The sequence below is a fragment of the Hydractinia symbiolongicarpus genome, chromosome 8 (assembly GCF_029227915.1).
Source record: "Hydractinia symbiolongicarpus strain clone_291-10 chromosome 8, HSymV2.1, whole genome shotgun sequence".
Classification (NCBI taxonomy): domain Eukaryota; kingdom Metazoa; phylum Cnidaria; class Hydrozoa; order Anthoathecata; family Hydractiniidae; genus Hydractinia; species Hydractinia symbiolongicarpus.
The window spans coordinates 9,542,659-9,563,338 of NC_079882.1; the positions used below are offsets into that span (position 1 = coordinate 9,542,659).

Below are 20,680 nucleotides of genomic sequence, written 5' to 3' on the forward strand. Positions count from 1 at the left end.
GTGTAATTACAGAATTGCACGATGTCGATGAGAAAATTAAAGATGTTTTTGCAGATGATAATATTTTAAAAATTTTAAATAGCTGCACAAAGGAGAGAGAAAAAGGCATGCAAATTGATGGTTAATTTGAAACAGTAATACCAAGGATATTAATTTAACATGCCTGCTTATGATTTTTTGATCATTAATTAAAGTGGGTTAATTTTAATTATGATTATTCTATTTCCAGATATCTGGATTATGATTTCAAATCGCTGATTAGTACTGCTTCGATTATTGTCTAAAGTAAACTGGTGGTAGATGGTTTGATTTACAAGGATGTTTAACCAAAAATTCACGTCAATATTGTATTATCTCATTACCTCACTTATTTTGTTATATGGAACTTTTTGTGACTAATTTTAGACAGATTTGATGTGACAATCTACAAATCACAAAACTATTTGTCAGGTAACAAAGAACATATAGAAAGGGTAGCCAGGATCAGTTCACTGCAAAATTCTTTGAATATTGAATTGTTTTATCGATTTAACAATTTGATGAAGCAATGAAACGATAACATTAACAAAATTACTTTTTTATTTTTTCATAATGGTTGTCTTTTTTACCGATTGTTTAGAACCAAATAATTGGAGAAAAGAGTGCATTTGGTGGGATAGAGTTTAACCGACAACTGTAAGTAATAAAACCTCCCAATGTATCGAGTATGCTGTTCACTCCCCTCTAAGAGTGAGTAAACTAGAGCTAACATTTTTTGCACTAAAACTCCTGTTAGTGCACTTGTTGCAAAAAAGAAAGATAGAAAACACTGGTAAAGATATTTATGTTGAAAATTTCCATAAAGTCAACAATGAACTATTCTTCTACACAAAAAGATATTTAAGAAATTTGTTCCGCCATTGCTTCTATTTTGCAGGGCTTAAAATTACGATTTAAGAACATATATGGTTTAAAAGTTATTTTGATGATGTCATTAACCTTTTAATCAAGAAACAGGTGAATTTAAGGCATAAGATTATTAATTCTAATAAGGTATTAGTTTATAGTGATCACTAAGATAATGAAAAATGACTAAAGAAACTTACTACTGCTATAATCGTCATAAAACTGGTCATCAGTCAGATAAATTCTCCACACTTTAACATCATTTAGTATGCTACGATAATTACTGCTACCATAACTTGCCAAATGGTCATAAAATCCAGCAATATTAATAAAATTTGACATGCTAGGTTCAATAGGTTTTCTCACAATTCTGTGAAATGATGAAAGATCGATACATGCAACGCTGATTACACTTTTACCATCTAAATATAACTTTAATTCTTTTTTCAATTTCGACCATGTTATTCCAAATAAATTGACATTGTATTCAACTTTATTAGGTAAATTATAACTTGCATAGCAAGAACTGTGATCTGATTCCACAGTAGCAGATAAATAAAATTTGTGGAAAAATGCCAAATTAACTTGAAATCCCTTTCCTTCATGGTAGTTGTCAACAGAATGCAAACCACTTGATAATAACGGCACACTGAATTCTGGTATGGAATAGAATTCTAGAATTTTAATAACAAAAATATACTTTACGGCTTTTACGTTGCCGGTATTCTAGAAATTAAAAGCATGTATTATCTATATCTTAATTAGCATATTTTTTATTGCAAAACTTCATTTTGCAGTGTTTTTTCGAGTATTCTTTAGATTTAGGAATTTAGGATCTTCATTTTTCAAAACAGACCACTTAGTAAAATAAGTTTGTAATAAGATAATTCAAAGCTTTAAACGTTTTGATAACCTCATACACTTTTCTTAAACTTTTATCAGAATAAAAAAATTCCTACTTATTTATGTCTGTGTTTGGTTTCTTTTAATGCATTGTATTTTTATTTAGTTTTATTATTCTGTAACTACATTGATCTCTGTATTTTTTTTATGAAAAGCAAGACCATTCATTAACTGGGTTTTACCCACCAAACAAAAAATAATTTCATTGTATTTTTGAAAACTTTTGGTAAGCTCCTTTTCTGGATAAATAAATTTTTGAAATTTGTAGCGGGTTTTATTGCTTTAAACCAGTAAAATTAATAATCCATTGTATTTAATAAAATGCTGTTCCAGTGTCATGTTACACACAGAAGTGCTGTAAAGATAATTTATACAAATTGGTTTTATGTTGCTTTTACTACAAACATTAATATTATGTTTTAAATTTGATCTCATTTTTTAATTTGGCCATCACTTTAGGGTTATTAAATGGTTGAGCTTTTCTCACACTTTGATTGTCTAATCTACATTATATATATGCTATATTTTTAATTTTCAACGAGAAATGATTGCATTATTTTCCTTTTTTTGTGTAAATTACACTGGAATAAATGTGTAAACAAGGATTTTTAGTCATCCTATCAATTTCGTCTTTGTCAAATACGGTAAATTTTTTAATTAACTAATTAATTTTTTAATGCAATTATGTGCCGCTCATTTAATTTATAGTTGCATAGAAAGTTGTAAATCCGAATAAAACATTATAGCAAGAGTAAATATGTGAGTCATATCAATCAGCAATGCATTTCATACCACTTTTAAGGGTTGTCATTCATTAAAGGCTGGTTTTCATCTTGATCAGACAGTTTGGACAAGATCAGATTGAAACTTAAGAAATTAAGATCAGTGATTGATTTCTACTACTTTTGGCATGGACAGCACCAAAAATATTTGGACATGTAAACAAATATTTATCAGTTTAAGTAATTGCTCACACTGCTTATAAAAAGATGTGTGTGATATATATTTTTAACAAAAAAATTCTCATCTTCTTAATGTTCGACTTAGTTTCGCATTTTCTAAAATGCGAAACTAAGTCAAAAGTATTCTCAAATTTATGTTCTTTAATTAAAAAGAATTTTTAACTGCTCACAAAAGTAGAAAGAACTGTCTGATTTTTGTTTAGTTTATACATTTTGGTTTATAAAATCGCTCTTATCCAAACTTGAATAGTAGAAAAGTTAAAAATATGGATTGGTTTTGAATCACTTTTTAATGTTATAAAAATAGAGGTTTTGATTTAACTAAAAATTTCATAACTTTTTGATAGATATAAATATTGAAAGATGACGGAAAAACACTGCAATAAATACTTACTTTTCTTACAAATAAATTTCCTTGAATGACATTCAAGAATATGCAGTTTTCCGTCATGCATGATTATACAAGGATTATTTGTTGCAGACATGTTGCCTTTCATCCCATCAAACTTATCTTTATCAAATGGGGTGCCATCAATCCAAGAATAAACATTGGATGTAGCTATTTTTTTTAATCCAATCATATATTGGTAATTTAAATCGGATGTGCGTAGAAAATTGAAAATTGCCAATGCTTCCTCCTTTGAATGAATACTTAAAAGATCAGAATTGTGTTGTGAACATTTTCTTGCAGCATCGTCAGTGTTACTTGCACCTTTTTTAGACATGAGCAAATTATTGGAAAAATCTAAAAGAAATATAAGTCAAAACCTACTTTGGTATTGTAATTTCTGCACAGTGTGGATTATTTTTTTTTAAATTATAGAAACGGTTAACTCAATTATCTACTCACAGTCTATAAAAAAAAAAATTAAAAAAGAAGAAAATTTCTCTTTAAATTTAGGATACCTTGAAAGTTCTTTTAAAAATTCTAAATAAGACACAATACGTCCGCTTTTACAAGTGTATAATTAATTTTAAACAGCACCAAAAACTTACAATGTTCCCAGATTTCAGTGTTAAGAAATTCAACAGAATCTGTTAAGATAAAACAATTTCCATCACAGGATGATGCTAAAACCACTTTACCATTATGCTCTACTAAATATTGACCTGACTGAGTATGCTTAACAAACCCTTCAACAATTTCAAATTCATGACTACACTCTTGTACCACTCTGACTTCGCAGGAATTTGTTGAACAATCACGCATTACACATTTTCCACTGTTGGCATGAACAAGATACATTTCAGTTGTCATAAAGAAGGAATCTTCACAGTGTGAGTCAACAATCAGTGTATCACTTGAAACTGTCACACAAAGATATGTTGTTTGCAGTTTAGTGGTCATTAGAGACCGGTGTGGATAGGGTCGACCTGATAAATAAACAGCAACATAGGAAAGACATTGTTTTCAAGAAAATAATTGTGCTTTGAAATTTTTTTTGAATACTATAACAATTCTGATTGCGCTAAAGGTAGTTGCAAGTGACAACAGGAAAATTCCTGGGGATTTTTCTACAGCTTACAACTAGTAGTATGCAATTAAACATTTAAAAAATAATTAAAAAATTTTCATCATACTCACCCCAACCATATAAGTCCAAGCAAGTGGAACCATGGTTATCATTTTCAGTTACATTAAACAAATCTTCTCCAAACCATACAGCAAATTCCTGACCATATTGAAAAAATCTTGGTTCATTTAACTTTAACTGGAAATTTGGAGAATTAGGATCATAAGGTGGTACTTCATATCCATTATTTGACAATGATGGTAATATCACTTTGTTACTTCCATCAGTCAAAAATATCAGCATTGTTGATCCACAACCAAAGTTAGTTTGTGACGAACCATGTGCACAAGCTACACCCCCAGATTTGTGTACAAATTTAACAAAGGATATATCAACATTGTTAAGCAAAGTAAATCTTCCGGGAGATTCATCTTTTACCCCAACGCACACATCAGCACTATTCAACTTTATCCAACCTGATTGTTGGGCTGTATTGTGAATATATATTATTATAAAAAAAACGTTTAACTTTAAAATGTAAAAAAAAAACACAATCAGAATAGACACATACAAAAAAGGGCATGACCAAGAAACCTTTAAAATAAACCACCTGTCCTTAATAAAAACAATTATACTAGAAAAGACAAGTTTTATTCAGGGCCAACTTTTTATATCGAAATATGGATATTAGTGCCTTTAGTACCCGCGAAAAATACTACTTCCTTTTTTTAAACGTTTGTTGTACTGGCAATCAGATAATATTGCCACTGGTCAAGAGGCAATATTATGTTGCTTCCAGTGCCTGCTATTTTATTTTTCACAACATGCTATGGTAATTTATGAGACATACCCCATCATCTGCATAACTATGCGATTAACATGACAAAATATTTTATTTATTCAGAAATGTAAACAAACAGGATAACCAAAGAAACAAAACAAACACATGTGCTTAACATGCCTTTAAAGTTAATCAGGTTGTATGAAATGGATTTTCAATTGGACAGCATTACTACAATATGGCTGAAATGCCTAGATACGAAAAGTAACACTAAAGATACCAAAACCAGTGGCGAAAGGAACTTGCTTAAACTCTACTGGAACAAGAACCAGCGGAATTGAAGCTGACGTAGTTACTAACGATATAAATATCAACACAATCATGAAATTATCTTTCTTTTCCACTGACGGGGCTTAATTGTGAGATGTACTTTTTTTGTATTTATTAATAATTATTTTAACACGCTACTTTCATAATGGCAGAAAATGGCAGTACTGTCAGTTGGTTGTGGTTTGAATTTTTCAGACATTCGTTTTTTTAGTATTTTTTTAGTATCAGTGGTACTAGCAGGCAGATTCAAAGTATTATAAAAATGGACCCTCTATTTTTCATTATTTTTGTTCAAAAATGGAATATGTCATATTTTTTCAAGTAACTAACAACTTAATATAAAACTGGGCATTAAGTGTGTGCACAAGCCATAAAAAAGTCTATAATTTTTAAAAAAATGAATTTTAAAGACGTCTTTAGTTACAGAAAAACAATCATTAGTTTACGAAATTTTCTTATTTTAACCATAACAGTAAAAAGATCCCTTTTTCCAAAATTATTGATGTTCTTGTCATTAAACTTGGTACAAGAATATGGCATTTTCAGATGTTCAAGGTATGGATAATAATATAATGACGTCATTGAGATTAGTGACAATTTAGGCTTAAAAACTGTAAACAGACGGTTGCAAATTGTTCTTATTCAACAAAATAAATCTCATGGATTTATTTAAAAAGACAATCAGCTTTTGTATTTATTTCCAATACAATAAAATTGATTCCCTTCTTCCTTTGAGGTTCCATTTTAACACCTTTTTTTTGTCTTCTATTATTCAAACCAGGAAATGACATTATTTTGCAGGCTTAATATTTCCTTTAAATCTGGTCTGTATTTTATACCCAGGATAAAACATGTAATAAGTAATTATATAACCAATAAAGCATATTACAACATTCATACATGCAAGTCATTCCTGTTTTTAATTTTTAAATTACGCGTCTGAAAAATCCAAAATCGCCATAAAGTAAAAAATTTATTAAAAATAATTTTTTTCATTACAAACCCCCAAAAGTCACAAAATTTCAGCACATTACATGCTGAACAAAAGTTATTCCTGCTCAAAGAAGTTACAGGCACTCCTTGCCTAACTGCTGGTGCTAATGGGGATAATGCTATCTATTTAAAATTTCACTTTTTGTTACTCAAATTTTCTCAATCTATTCTAAAAGTTTTGTGTGACCTATTAAAAGAAAACAAAATAAAAATCTAAAAACCATTTTTCATATATATTTTTCAGCTTGATTTTACACCAACTCTCCTACACCAAAGTTATTTGATTTTGTGAAAGAAACATAAAATGTAAGCACTATTTACGAAAAAATAAACACAGAAAAAAGGTGCTATTTCTCTTCACAAAAATGAACTTTCAACAACACAGAATTTAAACCCTTTTTTCTTTGATCATTGTCCTTTGAGATTTTTCTTCTTCTATGCAGCTAAATCAACATGATACAGAAAGCACGTCATGAAATGCAGCACACTCTGTGACAATTAATATTTCTAAAACATACTTCAACACCCAATTTTGGAATAATAATCACCATCAAAGAATTTAGTCAACTCCTTTATACAGGGTTTTCTTAATAATTAAGCTTCAAATGCTTTGTGTTAAATACTTAATTTAAAATTGGAAAATAATGGGTTATGGTGCTATAATTTTATATTATATTGTTAAAGAAAAATATCTATAGGATTGGCAAAGTATTAACACACACAGTTATTATCACACAGTAGCCTGCTACTGTGTGATAATAACTGTGTGACTTTTTTATTTTAAGATTACCAAAAAAAGGAAGATAAACAACAAACATGCTCTAAAAAGTTACATCACCCAAAATGTTCTTTAAATATCCTCCTTAATAAGGAAAATTTGAAGAGAAAGTAGATAAACACTTACATTCAGCATTATCGCATGTGATAACATCAAATCTTAAACCATGGTTAGTACCCACGTACTTGTCTTTGTTTGGTATTATTTTGAGGTACTGCATATATACTGGATGTGGCAATGGAGTTATCTCTGTCTTTTCAGGATGAATTATTTTCCGTTCAAAATCCTAAACAAAATATAAATAATGATGTTAAACTTACGTCGTAGAGATTACAAAGTCGTTTGACATGATTAACCTTTTATAGGACTTGTTTGTTTACTTGCAAAATTTTATTGCAATCAGACATAATGATTGCAGGTTATAGTTTTCACTTTGAAAATCCTTTAAATAAAATTACAAATGTTCTCAGAAGAATATTTTAATGCTTAATAGAGAAGTGGTTGCCTACAACTCTACTGGCCTGCTTGCAGCCCGTATCAGTTGCATGCAACCTTGCTGAGTGTGATTCCGTTTGAAAAATAAAAAATAAATAAATAAAGAAACAAACCAAAGAAAAGGTCTCCCAGGCAATGTTATTACGGGAATATTCTATTTTGAAGGAAGTCGTCACATTTAAATCAGTGTGAATTAACTGTTTAACACCTGCCACTTTTAGAGCTGTTATAAGATACTGCTTCATCAAGTTGATTTGAACTATTTCATTGTGATTGCAAGATTGGTAACCCTTTTCACTAAATTTAACAAGATGGGGTAACTGATGACAGTCTGTATCGGATTGTTGTTGGAAGTTTGAATTAGGTAGCTGTGTTATGATGTTGGTTTTATGACTATGACAAGCTAAAAAATAAATAATACAATAATACAAATACAGTTTCTGTAACCCACAAAGTGGATGTATTCATTTTCATTCAAACTGTTCATTAAAAGTACACGACCCTATACATTTTCTTGATCAGGGTTTCATGCTGTACACAATAAAGCGAACAGGTAAACAGATTTGTTTTTAAAAACTTTTGGTATTGACACATTATTGCTGATGTCAGCAAAATATTAAAACTCATTTATTACTTTTATTGCTGATCAAAACCATGCAATGCTATACATAATTTTGATAAGCGTTTTAAGCTGTACGCAATACATGTAGCAAGTAAACAAATTTGTAATTTTTTTTATGCAATTTGACTGCTTAGGTAGGTTTTTTCATGGCTCTTATCATTGTCAATCAATTTAACATATTTCCTACTTGCCAAAATATAAATGTAAAGGTGTAAAATTGTAAATTAATTGCGCAGTGTAGAAAATTGTTACAAATAGTTTAAGCCTTAAATTTATATATATATACACATTTTAAAACAAAATTAATTAACAAAAAGAAAGTAATACCAGGAAAAATGCTCAAGGATAAAGATGAAGAAATCATTACACCAAGATAGTTTGCTGCTGTTGGTTCAATTACCAATGACAACGATGTACCATATTTCCAAGCTTTAGAATTACCAATTCGTTGCAGAAAATTACTAATATCAATTCTTTTAGAGGAAAATTTAAATTTTCCTTTAAGAATATATTGGTGTGGAGCCTTTCCATACAAGCAATTTTCAACATAAGAAGTATTCTGATTCACAAAAGCCTGAATAATTAAATTTGAATTTGGAAAATATCCACGCATATGTAGCAAGGAATGCACTGTCTGAAATCTTTGAAGTTGAATGCTGTTGAAATGAATGCCAAACATTGAATTTATGGTTAGATTCTTTTCCAAAGTAAGCTGTTCACAAGTACCATCATAATATTTTGAAATAACAAATGCTTCGTGAGATTTTGGAAGTTTCCATTTTTCGATGTCTAAAAACAAAATAAAGAGAATAGTAAGGTCATCACAAAAATAGAAAATTTTTTAGAAAATTGGCATTTCTGCACTTAACCATAAGCCTATGCTCTTTATCTACCTAAAAGACCTGTTAAGGTTATAACCCCACCTGTCTTTTCATGAATGCCTGAGAGTTAACATAAAACTTGGCCAGTGATTCGTTTCAATTTATTTGAATAGAAATTTAAGATATGAAAAATTCACCTATGACGTCATCACTTTCAGTATAACATGACTTCATAGGTGAAAGGTGGCACCTGAAAACTATAAATTGCGAACTACTGTTTTGTAATAAATACAATACTTCTACACTCTAGGAAGTTACAAATAAATAAATTCTCCATACAAAAATTTTATTACCATACCAAATGAAGTTAGGAAAAGTTGTGAAGTGTGATAAACTTAAAGCATTCAAAAAAATTACCACACTTTGAATATGCGATCTTTACTATCTTGAAACAAACCATAATAAGCATCAATATGTACCAATAATTATATACAAGCTTGATAGCTGTGTGTGCTGTCATATTTTATTTGTATATTTTTATGTTTGTAAAACAAATTGGTTTTAAATAAATTAGTTTACCAATAAAAAACTTTGATGGGTTAGGCGCATTTGGCACTTTTGACCAAAATTAATTCCCATCAAACTTATTATTTTTGTTACTATTGGATGGATGGAGAAATCCACTTAGGCAGATGGACAATGGAAAGATTGTTTTAGATTTTTTTCTGACGTCAGCAGTGCACATACAAAAAAATTGGCAAAATTTAGTTGCCTATAATATGCAGAGGTTAAAAGGCTGTTAAAATTATGTATAGGATCATTTTTTTTGACGAACGCCTAAGGGGATTAAAAAAATTCGTTGACATCAGCAAGGACCCACCAAAACACACAAATTTTTTATACAAATTTGTGTACCTGTTGCCTTGCCGTATAGATCTTGAAATGTTAATCAAGAAAATGCATAGAATCATATAACTGTAATGGTTTCATTATTTTAATATACTTTTCTTTGTGGTTAATATTATTTTAGTGTTAAAGTTTGGTAAATTACAGAACAATTTTATGAGCGATGTTTTACAAGCTTTATCAAAGAAAATAGTGAAAAATATAATCCGCTTTGTAAAAGTCACAGACAGACAGACAGACAGACAGACATACAGACAAAAGCTCTGTATTATTATAAGAGATTGTAAAAAAAAGTCAATTAATTCTAAATAAGCTTGTTAATATATACAAAAAGATGTAAAGGATTTAGCAGGAATTCCTTTCAAATAAGTAAAGCATGCAACCAAAAGAAACATATGTTATTGTTTTATATTTTTAACAACTAAAAAAATTGACCTGACTGATATCTTGATTTTTTTAGCACCTACAACGACAATCAGCCCAATGTATTTATTTTAGTTCTAATATGATGAATAATACACTTAAAATTGATTAGCTAAATCTTTTGTACTTACCTGAAAATCCAAATGAAGCTGTAAACCCATCTTTACAAAAATCAGGATTAATCAAACAATCATTTGATGGAAGTTCTTCTGTTCTTAAGTGTGGATATTTTTGATGCCTTCGAAGATATGAAAACGCAGCTTTTGGCCAAATTCTATTTGTTGGGCGAAGGTCTTCAAATTGAATGGAATCAGTAAATGAATGTGGCAACACAAGTTTCCAATTATGGTCAGCTGAAAAATAAATTTATTTTTGTATGCTAAAAGTAACCGGAATCAGTGTATAATCATATAATCATTTAAATACACTAGTGAAAATGTTTTTTTCTGCATTTTAGGCCTGAGCTATAAACAAATCATGATGACAAATGTGTGCACCTCCCGCGGAATTGAACTGCAATTTATTCAATAAACAATGATCCTTCTTTTATTCTTGATTTCACATTTTCGTGAAAAAAATGCTGCAAATGCTTGTATGTTACATTTTATTTTGTAGCTGCAATGATAAAACTTGAGTACGGTGGTATCAAATCTGCATATACTGTACAATGACACTGAAGAATTCAATTCTGCAAAGATGTTATGTAATATAAGATGCAAAAAACACATCACCTCAAATACGACTTGATAATAATCAGAAAAAGGTTAATAGGAAAAAAAATTGATGTTTTTAATTCTTGTTTTAAAGTAAAAATAACAAGTCAAGCGGTCTATCAACAAGTTCAGGAGTTGATTTTAGCTGTTTTGACAATCAAAAGGTGATAAAGGGCGGTGGCTTACAGGGTGTAACCATGGATCTGTTAGTCCACCTGAAACCCGCAGTTGCTTGTGATTCCCTTGAGAAGCAATTTTACACCAGTCAAAAAAAAATCCTAAATCCGCCCCTGACACTTTTACCCAATACATAACAAATAGATAACCACTGGTTTTGATTTTGTACTGTGAAATACAACATTCGAGGTCAAAGGTATGTATTTTCCTTTTATGCTATGAAAATCAATTTTTTAATTGTTTATGTTTTTACGGTAATAATTAGTATAGTGTATCCAAAGCCCTGTTTTCATGATCCGTAAATCTGGGTTTTTTTGTATCGGTCAGGCAATAAAATCATAATTACCTCACAAATGCTAATTTTTATTCACATTATCTTATGCTACATGAGTATAACATTTGGATCAATCACTCAACTATTTATTTTATTTACTGGTAATTTATAATTGCCACAGATATAATCAATTCTAGTTAAAGGCACAGTGCTCACCTAACTGTCAAAATTAAACTAAATATTAATAGTTGCTGCAGGAAATCAAAGCGTATAAGGATTTTTCAGGCAGAATTTTAAGTCTAAATAATGACGATGTAGAAATCTTTTGTTGATACGTCAATATTTTTGTATCTTTTGCAACAAGAAAAAAAATATCAGCCCTAGCAATATCCACATTAAAATTATTTAATGACATATGAATTGATAAAAGCATATTTGGCTTCATGTTTTCCAAACTTTTTTAAAATTTTGGTACACTCTCTTAGAAGCACAGCACGTGGGGCAATGGGTAGGTACAAATATTCACTCTTATTCTATTTTCTTTATTCATTAATTTTTATTTTTTCTTATATTTTCTTTTGTTTCTTCTTTACCTAAGTAACATTCAGAATTATTCTCCCTTACAAAAATATTTCCTCCGAATGTTAGCTTTTGTAGCTACAGTATGAAATAAGTCTGCTTAAGACTTCATATTTCTGTGCAAAAGAATGATAAAGGTTTGATTAAAAAAAACCTGGATACTTACGTGTCAAATAATCAACACCATAAAGCTCAATTTTCACTCTGGGTTTAGATATTCTGGGTAATACAGGGATATATCGGATAATGCTTGCAATTAGTGGAGTTGAAAACACATGGGTAGCATTTAGAAATGCACCATATGGTGGAGGCTAAAAAGAAACAAAATAATACAGAAAAGAATAATGATAAGGATTGATTATTAAGGCTTTTCTACCTCGACAAAAAAAATGTCAAAAAAAAAACACGGAAATAAAGTTTGTGAATGGGTCCTCAAAAATTCGAATCGACACATTTGGAAAAACACTAATGCTCATTAATAAGTAACTTTGGGTACACAATAACATGTACCAAAGTTTTAAATTTTGGAAGTCTAGTTATAACACAACTTTACTTAAAAAGACACAATGGACAAGGGAAATTAAACAAGAAGCCCTGCAGCTTGAAGCAACACAGGGTTTTTATTTTAAAATTTAAAAAGTAAAAACTCAATTATTATGGTAGTTAATCTGTAATGGTAAATCATAGATTTTAAAATATATATAGAAAATACCACTAAATAAATAATTTGAATGTTTCAATTTTCAGGTGCTTAAAATGTGCCCCTATCTTAAGATTTTTTGGGAAAGCTGTGTATAATGATTGATTTAAAAAAAACTTATAAAAATTTGGAATGAGAATACAAGCACAAGTGAATTAACCTGATGTTGCTATTTAATTATTGTAAAATTTAATTTATTGTATTCAAATGTGTATCAACATTTTTTGATTTTATAAAATCTAGACATTTTGTCATAGTTGCCCTTTCCCAGGCCCATAATTATGAAAATATAAAGTGCAAGAGCTTCTGGTGTGATGGAATTTTAAGTCAAGTTTTCACTACTGAAATGTTTAAATCAATCAACATCAATTAACATAAACCAGGAAGCAATCTAACTTCTGCATTGATAATGGTCAATTGACTTTGCAATTTGCAATTTGTGATAAGTAGATTAGTTAGAATGAAACTTATTGCTTTCTGAATATGTTCAAGACGGATTCTGATCAAATATACTGCTATCATACAGCAGTAAGGGGATATCATCACTACCAGAGATACTTGTAGTCAGAACAAAATCAAAAACTGTACTTGTCGCTAAAAGAAAAAATCTGTTTGGCATATTTACCATAAAAGTGTCTGACAGAAAAGATAAAATTATTGGCTATCTTCCAATAGAATTATCTAGAGTCACAAAATTTTTGATGGGCTGTGGTGCAAGACTAATGGGGACTCTTTGATTGATTTACTACCGCCAATCCCCTCTCATGAAGAGGGGCCTCAAGCTACCCTGTATCTAGTAGTACTAGTGTTGATAATACCATAAGAATAAAAAAGTTAAGAATAATACTTGCTTGTATTATTATTATATTTATTCTTAAAACTCTGTTATTAAAATTATTTTGCTCCTAAAATTCTGCTCATAAAATAGTTTTCACCAATTCTTACATTCTCAATGCATACATGGCTATCCTGCGCTGGTAAGATCTTTGTTTTCTGGCCAATTAAACATTTCCCTCGACTCCTCCTGGTGATAGCTCCTGTGAATGCTATCACCAGTAGACCTATTTCCATATCCATATTCATTCTGTGGAATATACATACAAAAATATTGAATAACATGAAAGAAAATTAGTTATGAGCAAATTTTTAGTTTGCAGCCAAGTAGTTCAGATATGGTTTGTTAACTTGCAATATTTGCAAAATTAATTTGTCATACAGATTGTTATTAACATTTGGTGATAATATGGGATAATAGCATGTATCATTGGTCCATTCTAATGCTTTTGTTTATTGTTCTTGATGTTAAATCAGCTAGATATTAGCCAGCTTTGAATATGGTTATATGAGTAGCCCACTTGTTCCAAACAAACATGAAATTTTAAGCCAGTTACCAAAATTGGTGATATATCCTGTGTCCCCAGTTATTGAGTGTAACTTATTTTTAAAACAACATCTGTAAAAATAACATTAGCCAGATTTACTAACAGTGTTTTTTAAATAGTAGTTTTTATCATCACTTGGGAAAAATAATACTTTTTCCCAAGTGATGGTACTTTCAGAAGTATTTAAAACCTGCATTTTACACATTTATGATTTTAGAATTAGTTAATTAGAAGATGTTAATTTAAATAAGTGGGACAAAATGGATGTTAAATTTTCTTTGAATGTCCTTGTTTATTTTCGTCACAAATCTGCTTACTGTGCATTTTTAAAAAACATTGTTCCCTCGTCAATTCCCTCTCTGTCTTATGCTGGTAGTAGCTTTTTAGCCACATTAAAATTGAATTGGTTGATTTCAATGCAGCTGACTAGTATTTTCTTATTTTTAACAGTAGTAGCTGTTCTAGGACCATCCTCAATGTTTCCTCTTCACATACCACATTTTCATTACACTTCCGCTTTGAGACAGTTTATGTTCTGCTTGATGACAATATAACTGTTGGGGTTCCATTTTGGGGATCGCTATTTAATAATAGTAATCTTCTTTCGTCTTCTTTATTGTTTCGTTGACATCTTTCCTCATTCTTCCGAATGCGTCTGACAACTTTGTTAACTCTTCCATGAATAATTCTATTTGTTAATCCAATTCGTCTCTCTCCTGGCTGAGCCTCCCCCATCTATGAGTCCCATCAATCTATTAACTGTTTTTGTAAAGTAAGATTTTCTTTTTGATTTTTCTTCCTTTAAATCTTGCAACATCTTTTCACTTTTTCATCAATTTTATCTTCTTTTAGTTTTAGTTTTATTTTAGCAACTATCCTGTACTACCAATTATAGTGTCTATAATACCATAAGAATGAAAACGTTAAGAATAATAGTTGCTTGTATTATTATTACAATTATTCTTATAATAATAAAGTGAAGAAACTCGTGTTGCTACTTCTGTTTAAATCATTCAATCTCACACAACAATATTGACAACAGAAGCCCTATAGTTCCAGTTTGCTCTATAATTAAAGCTGAACATATTCTTGATCATTAATCATTTCCTTACTTTTAGCACGTTTTTGGCTTTTTTAGAATTTCCTTGTTAAAGTTTGCTCAATAATGCAAACTTTTTCAAATCATTTTATGAATTAGTTTTATGATTTTTAACAAAAGATTAAGGTATTGAGAGTTGGGGTTAAGGTAGTTACAATTAATCAAAGCCAGGCTGTAAATGTACTGAGAAAAAGGGGGCTAAGAAAGCAGCCTCTCTTTTTAGAAAATTAATAGAAGGCTAAATTATTAAAAAATATTGACAAAGATATTTTCAACCATTTTTCCAACCACTTGCTCACCATAAAATCAACATGACAACAGGCATGGTATTATTATCAATATTTTAAAATAGTGCTTCAATCCTACTGCATCTCTGGGCCTAAATAGTGTCAACAGAATACAAAATACTAAAAACAAGAACAATAAATTACCAAAATTTTATAAGTTGTAAGTAAATTTTCGTCTCTCCCGTATTGGATCCAATAATTTGTACGAAGATTTGAATTGAATTTAGATCCTTGCACAATAATATAAATAACTTTTTTTAAGGCTGGCAAAACAATTTGCAACCAATATTTTGCATTTCCAATATTTTTCTGGATTCCTGCACTGTCAAGTGGCTGCCATCCAAAGCCTTGTGAATCAAGTCGTGCAAGATATGGGTTTGATCTTTGTTTGTTAGCATAACTCATAATTCTTTGTTTGCTAATTAAGCCACTAGACATACCAAGTGGTTTTGCATCTATAACAAAAAAGATCATAGAAGAACTTATAGTGAATAGGAACAAGGGTGCATGTGTGAAATATATTGATATAAGTAGCCTTGCGCATTATCTTTGCATTAAGTGCTGTAACGATTGTGCATCATTCGGCGATATCTTATTGGTACGAGTTAGTAGAAAAGTATGTCACAAGGAGGACATTCGTCGTCGCAAAGAAGTAGTATCCTCGCCTCGACTCCTTATGTGCTAGGGAGGTAGCATTGGATCAATAGCGCAGTGGCTAGAGCAATGGCCTGGCAAGCGATAGGTTGTGGGTTCAAGTCCCACTCGATCCATCATCTCTGCAGCACTTAGAAAGATAATATGCAGGGTTACTATACTCTTATAGGAAATGTTTTCACACTAGTAATTTCTGTTAGTTTATCAGCCGCTTATGTTATGTGAAAATAGTAACTTTTTCATTGCAGAGTATATGAACAAGAAATTGTATGTAAAAAATTGTATAACAGCAGGTTTTCATACTGACAAACTGAAAGTTGAAATCATTTCCTCTTTTATCACAGACAGGAACCAACAAAGCAAAAGAAAAATAGCCCAATAAATAAAAGTATTATTATGTTGTTATGTTATGTTCATAAGTATAGTATGACGTTTTAATGTATTTTGTATTTAAGTGGTAATACAAGGCACTTAACAGTTTAAAGAATTTGGGATTGTAATGGCGTGGATACCAAAATGTTCATCAATTACAGGGACAATTTCTTAATATCAACAGTTTCCAAAACTTACAATTCCAATGCGGGCATACGTAAATTTCGAACTGCATGGTAGCCACTTTGATTTGAAAAACATAAGTTGGTAAAAAATATATTCTGAAGTTTCTGGCTTTTACAGGAGTCTCAAATCTATAATTTACTGAACCATTTGATGGGATTCTATTTATCTAAACATAAAATATTTTTAATATAAATTTTAAAAATACATATTGCAGTTTTTTTTAATACTTAATAAAGATTTTGCATGTTATTTTTGTACGCGAACTAGATTCAAAATGCAATGAATCAAAAGCCTTTCATGTTCGATGAAATCATAACAATTACAGTTCTATGAAAAATTAATTAAAATGGTAAGAAACTGTCAAGAAATTGGTTATAACTTTTAATAATAGGACAAATTATTGGGAGTTTAGGTCCTGAAGAGAAACTTGTATCAATGTTAAATACACGCTTTTTACGAGAAAACAACTAGATTCTAAGTGGTCGATGGACATATATAAACACACAACAACTGCAACAGGCAGAGAAATCTGTTTAAAATTTCTACTTTAGATTTTTTCTTTGAGATTGATCTTATTGAAGATGAAATGTGGCAAGATCAGGTAGATTCAATTGTTGTAGGATTAAAACAAGGTATATTATAGGTTATTTAGAATCTTATACTGACTGCAAATAGAAAGAAAACAAGGGCAACACATTTGGCTTATTTCACATTGAAAATTTCTGCACTAAATATTTGTTTTGCACTGTTTACAAAACTATTAAAAATGCATAAATTATGTAACCAAAACGCATATGTATTTATAAACACTGTAACATAAACAGCATTAAGTTGAGTGTTATAACCAGTAAGAAAAATAATAATTTTTGGAATGTAGTAGTCAATATAACAAAACACAATGATGAGCCTAATGGACTGTAAGATTCTCAAAGGAAGACAATTTGAGCCTTTAGAATTATTTTGATTTGTTGTTGTTTTTGTTCAACGTTCAAACCTTGTTACATTTTATTTGATTCTTCACTTATAGTTTCAAAACCAATAATTATTAAAGACTAATATTGGGAGGGGGAAAGAAAATGGACGTGTTGTACCTTTGTTAAAAAAAACGACTATCAGAAAACAAAGAGGACGACAAATACAACAAAGATGAAGATTGACGAATAATGAATATATAAATTTTGGAAAAAGGATTGTACGATGGTTCTCATTAAAACATATGAGCGACTTAAAACATTGCATATCTATTTTAAGAGCTATTTCTTATATGCATGAGATTGGTTTTTGAATGATTTAAGTGCACCATTTACCATTTCTTAGGTAATTTGACGCAGTCGCAATCTAATCTGGATAAACTCCTGATGGAGCAGTTTACTTAGAGTATTTAAACACTTAGAAGTGATAATTGGACATACTATGTCTTAAGACATAAATTAAAAAACCATGGAAGACGGTACTTAATAATGCGCAAAAGATAAACAGACGGAACAACTTTAAATGTAAAAAAGACTTTTGAAACAGCAATATTGTCTATGATTTTACAAACCCTATCAAAACCTGTTTAGTAGTAAAAGCTTCTGAAGCAATGGCTTAGAACACGCCAAGACCCCAAGCATTGTTTTTTTTGTTTTATTTATTTTAAATGTTTTGACATAGTAAAAAAATTGGCTAGATTAGTGCCTGCCATACTAATAGTGTTGATGTAAATCCAACATTGATAAAGTTGAGAGAGTGTCACTCAGCCATTCAAAACAATATGTTTATATTAATAACTCCTAATTTTAAGAAAAGGGTTTTGCGTAAAGGGAAGGTATTTCTTTCATACCTAATATTGAAATCTGTATGCACCAACTGCTCAAGTGCTTTGATGACCAAAAACCAGCACAGAACTGAATCCAAGTGCTTCGACTTTTTAATGTGGTTTAAAAATTTATTTTTTTTGCACAGTTTTTGCATAATTAGGAAACTACAGTTCTTTGTAAATAAATATGGCTGTTTTAAAAGCACTTTTTAGTCTTCAGTAAAGAAGAAAACGAAGAAGATAAAGAAAACAAAGAAGATATAACTGACCTAATTCTGTGTGACTGTGTCGTTGCTGTTAGGATACCAGGATATTTTGAGACAGAAATACCCTTGTATACCAAAGACACCTTTAAAAGCCATTTTAGGTTGAGAAAAAAATCAGTAAAATCATTGTGCTTAAAGCTTGGCAACTTTGATCAGTTTCTCAAATTAAATAGTACGTCTCAAGCCCCGTTGAAACTGAGTTGGTGGGTTTGGTAGCACTTGAGAAAAAATTCCTTTTCTTTTTTTTTCTTTTCTGACCTGGCTGACTTCAACATCTTCCTTTTCCTGTTCACTTTCACTTTCATCAACTTTTCCTCATCCACTTCAATTTTTCTTTGAACATTACCTATACCTGCCGAACTAACGGTGCACGCACGCATTGACATTTAGCCTATAACTGAAAACAATTTTTAGTTCCTAATAAGATTGGCAACTTTTTTATCATTTCCTGATTTATTGTTATGGTCAACTGTTTTCCTGTATATTTTGGTAATAGTTTTTCATCTTGAGTTGCAAGATGGAAAATTTTTATTGTTTAACTTTTATAATTCCTTTTTGACTTCATGTGCTATAATCTGCCGTACTTCCTTTGCTTTGTACTTAAAAAATTCTAAAATTATTGATGCATTTCTCATATTCTACAAATTTTGGTTGCCTCTTTTTTCCAATAAATCGGAGAAGAATCATCCTCAACTGTTGTGCAAGCAGCTGATGGCACGCTTTGGTTAACCATTTCACCTGTTTTATTTTTTTTTGTTTTTGTCTTTTTTATTTTTCATTTCATTTTCATTTTTTTCAGTTAAAAAATTATTGATGCAAAAAATTATCAATGATTTTTTCAGTAAAGATGGCAAATGAAGTATGCCGCTTGCATCTAACATAGATGGTTCTCCTGCTTCATCATTTCCTCTCATATATTCTATAAATATAAACCGTAGCCTTCACAATTATTTCCACTGACAGCATAAGTGTTTAATGGCCTCACTTTCACTTTCAAGCCTTGTTTACATTCAAAGCGTTTGTTAATTTTTGTGCATAATTGAGTTCCGTCTCCCATGGTTTTTAATTGATGCAAAGTATATAAAATGGTTTCTCCCTGCAAGAGCTTACCTGGCGAAAAAATGTGCACCAAAAAATGTGGTTTTGAAGCAAGAAGGCTTCGACAGCAGTTAGTAAAATTATTAGTTCTAAGCGCTCTAAATGCTCCAAGTAAACTGCTCATTAAGGAGTACATCCAGATTTGATTCTGACAGTCCCAAATAACCAAAGAAATGGGAATTGGAGCATTTAAGCATCCAGAACCGAATCTTATGTGTGAAAGAAAAAGCCTCTTATTGGAGAAAGACAGTCAAACTTCAAAATAACCCCTCAGATTTTAGTAGTAATTGTAAAAGGCCACAAACTTTGGCTTCCTAGTTGCATCAAAACCTGTATTACACAGAACAAAAAATAGTTACTGCTGTAGTAGTTATTTTTGTTTTTGTGGCAAGCTTCTTATATTATAAGAAATGTTAAGTATTGCAAGCTAATTTGCTGCTTACATGCTACATTATTGCTTCTCACAAGCTTCTCACATAAACATTTTTTTGTTATGTGCACCACTTTTTATTTAACTGTAGAGGACTATTTTTATGAATATACCACTTTGGCAAAAAAAATAAACAACACATGTGATTGCATAGTAGTTCATTAATGTAGCTGTTTATTTTGTTCGCATTATTTTTTTCATTGACATCAAAAAGACTTTCTTGTTAGTACATACACATGCATATTTGCTAAC

At 30.3% G+C, this 20,680-nt stretch overlaps 1 protein-coding gene and 1 non-coding gene across 2 annotated transcripts in view; one reads left to right on the top strand and one right to left on the bottom strand.

The window, feature by feature from the left end:
- The window catches only part of LOC130655125 (uncharacterized), a 39,584-nt gene that overhangs the window by 12,883 nt on the left and 6,021 nt on the right, over positions 1-20,680 (bottom strand). The window contains exons 4-14 of the mRNA XM_057457825.1: positions 16,849-17,002; positions 15,769-16,079; positions 12,323-12,467; positions 10,545-10,766; positions 8,591-9,052; positions 7,755-8,044; positions 7,273-7,432; positions 4,336-4,752; positions 3,747-4,124; positions 3,145-3,495; positions 1,086-1,559 (exon numbers count right to left, since the gene is read on the bottom strand). Of these exons, the coding sequence (XP_057313808.1) occupies positions 1,086-1,559; positions 3,145-3,495; positions 3,747-4,124; positions 4,336-4,752; positions 7,273-7,432; positions 7,755-8,044; positions 8,591-9,052; positions 10,545-10,766; positions 12,323-12,467; positions 15,769-16,079; positions 16,849-17,002 (3,364 nt within the window). The remainder of the gene's footprint in view (positions 1-1,085; positions 1,560-3,144; positions 3,496-3,746; positions 4,125-4,335; positions 4,753-7,272; positions 7,433-7,754; positions 8,045-8,590; positions 9,053-10,544; positions 10,767-12,322; positions 12,468-15,768; positions 16,080-16,848; positions 17,003-20,680) is intronic.
- Positions 16,322-16,394, top strand: Trnaa-ggc (transfer RNA alanine (anticodon GGC)). The gene has a single exon. It is a non-coding gene; the product is annotated as a tRNA-Ala (tRNA).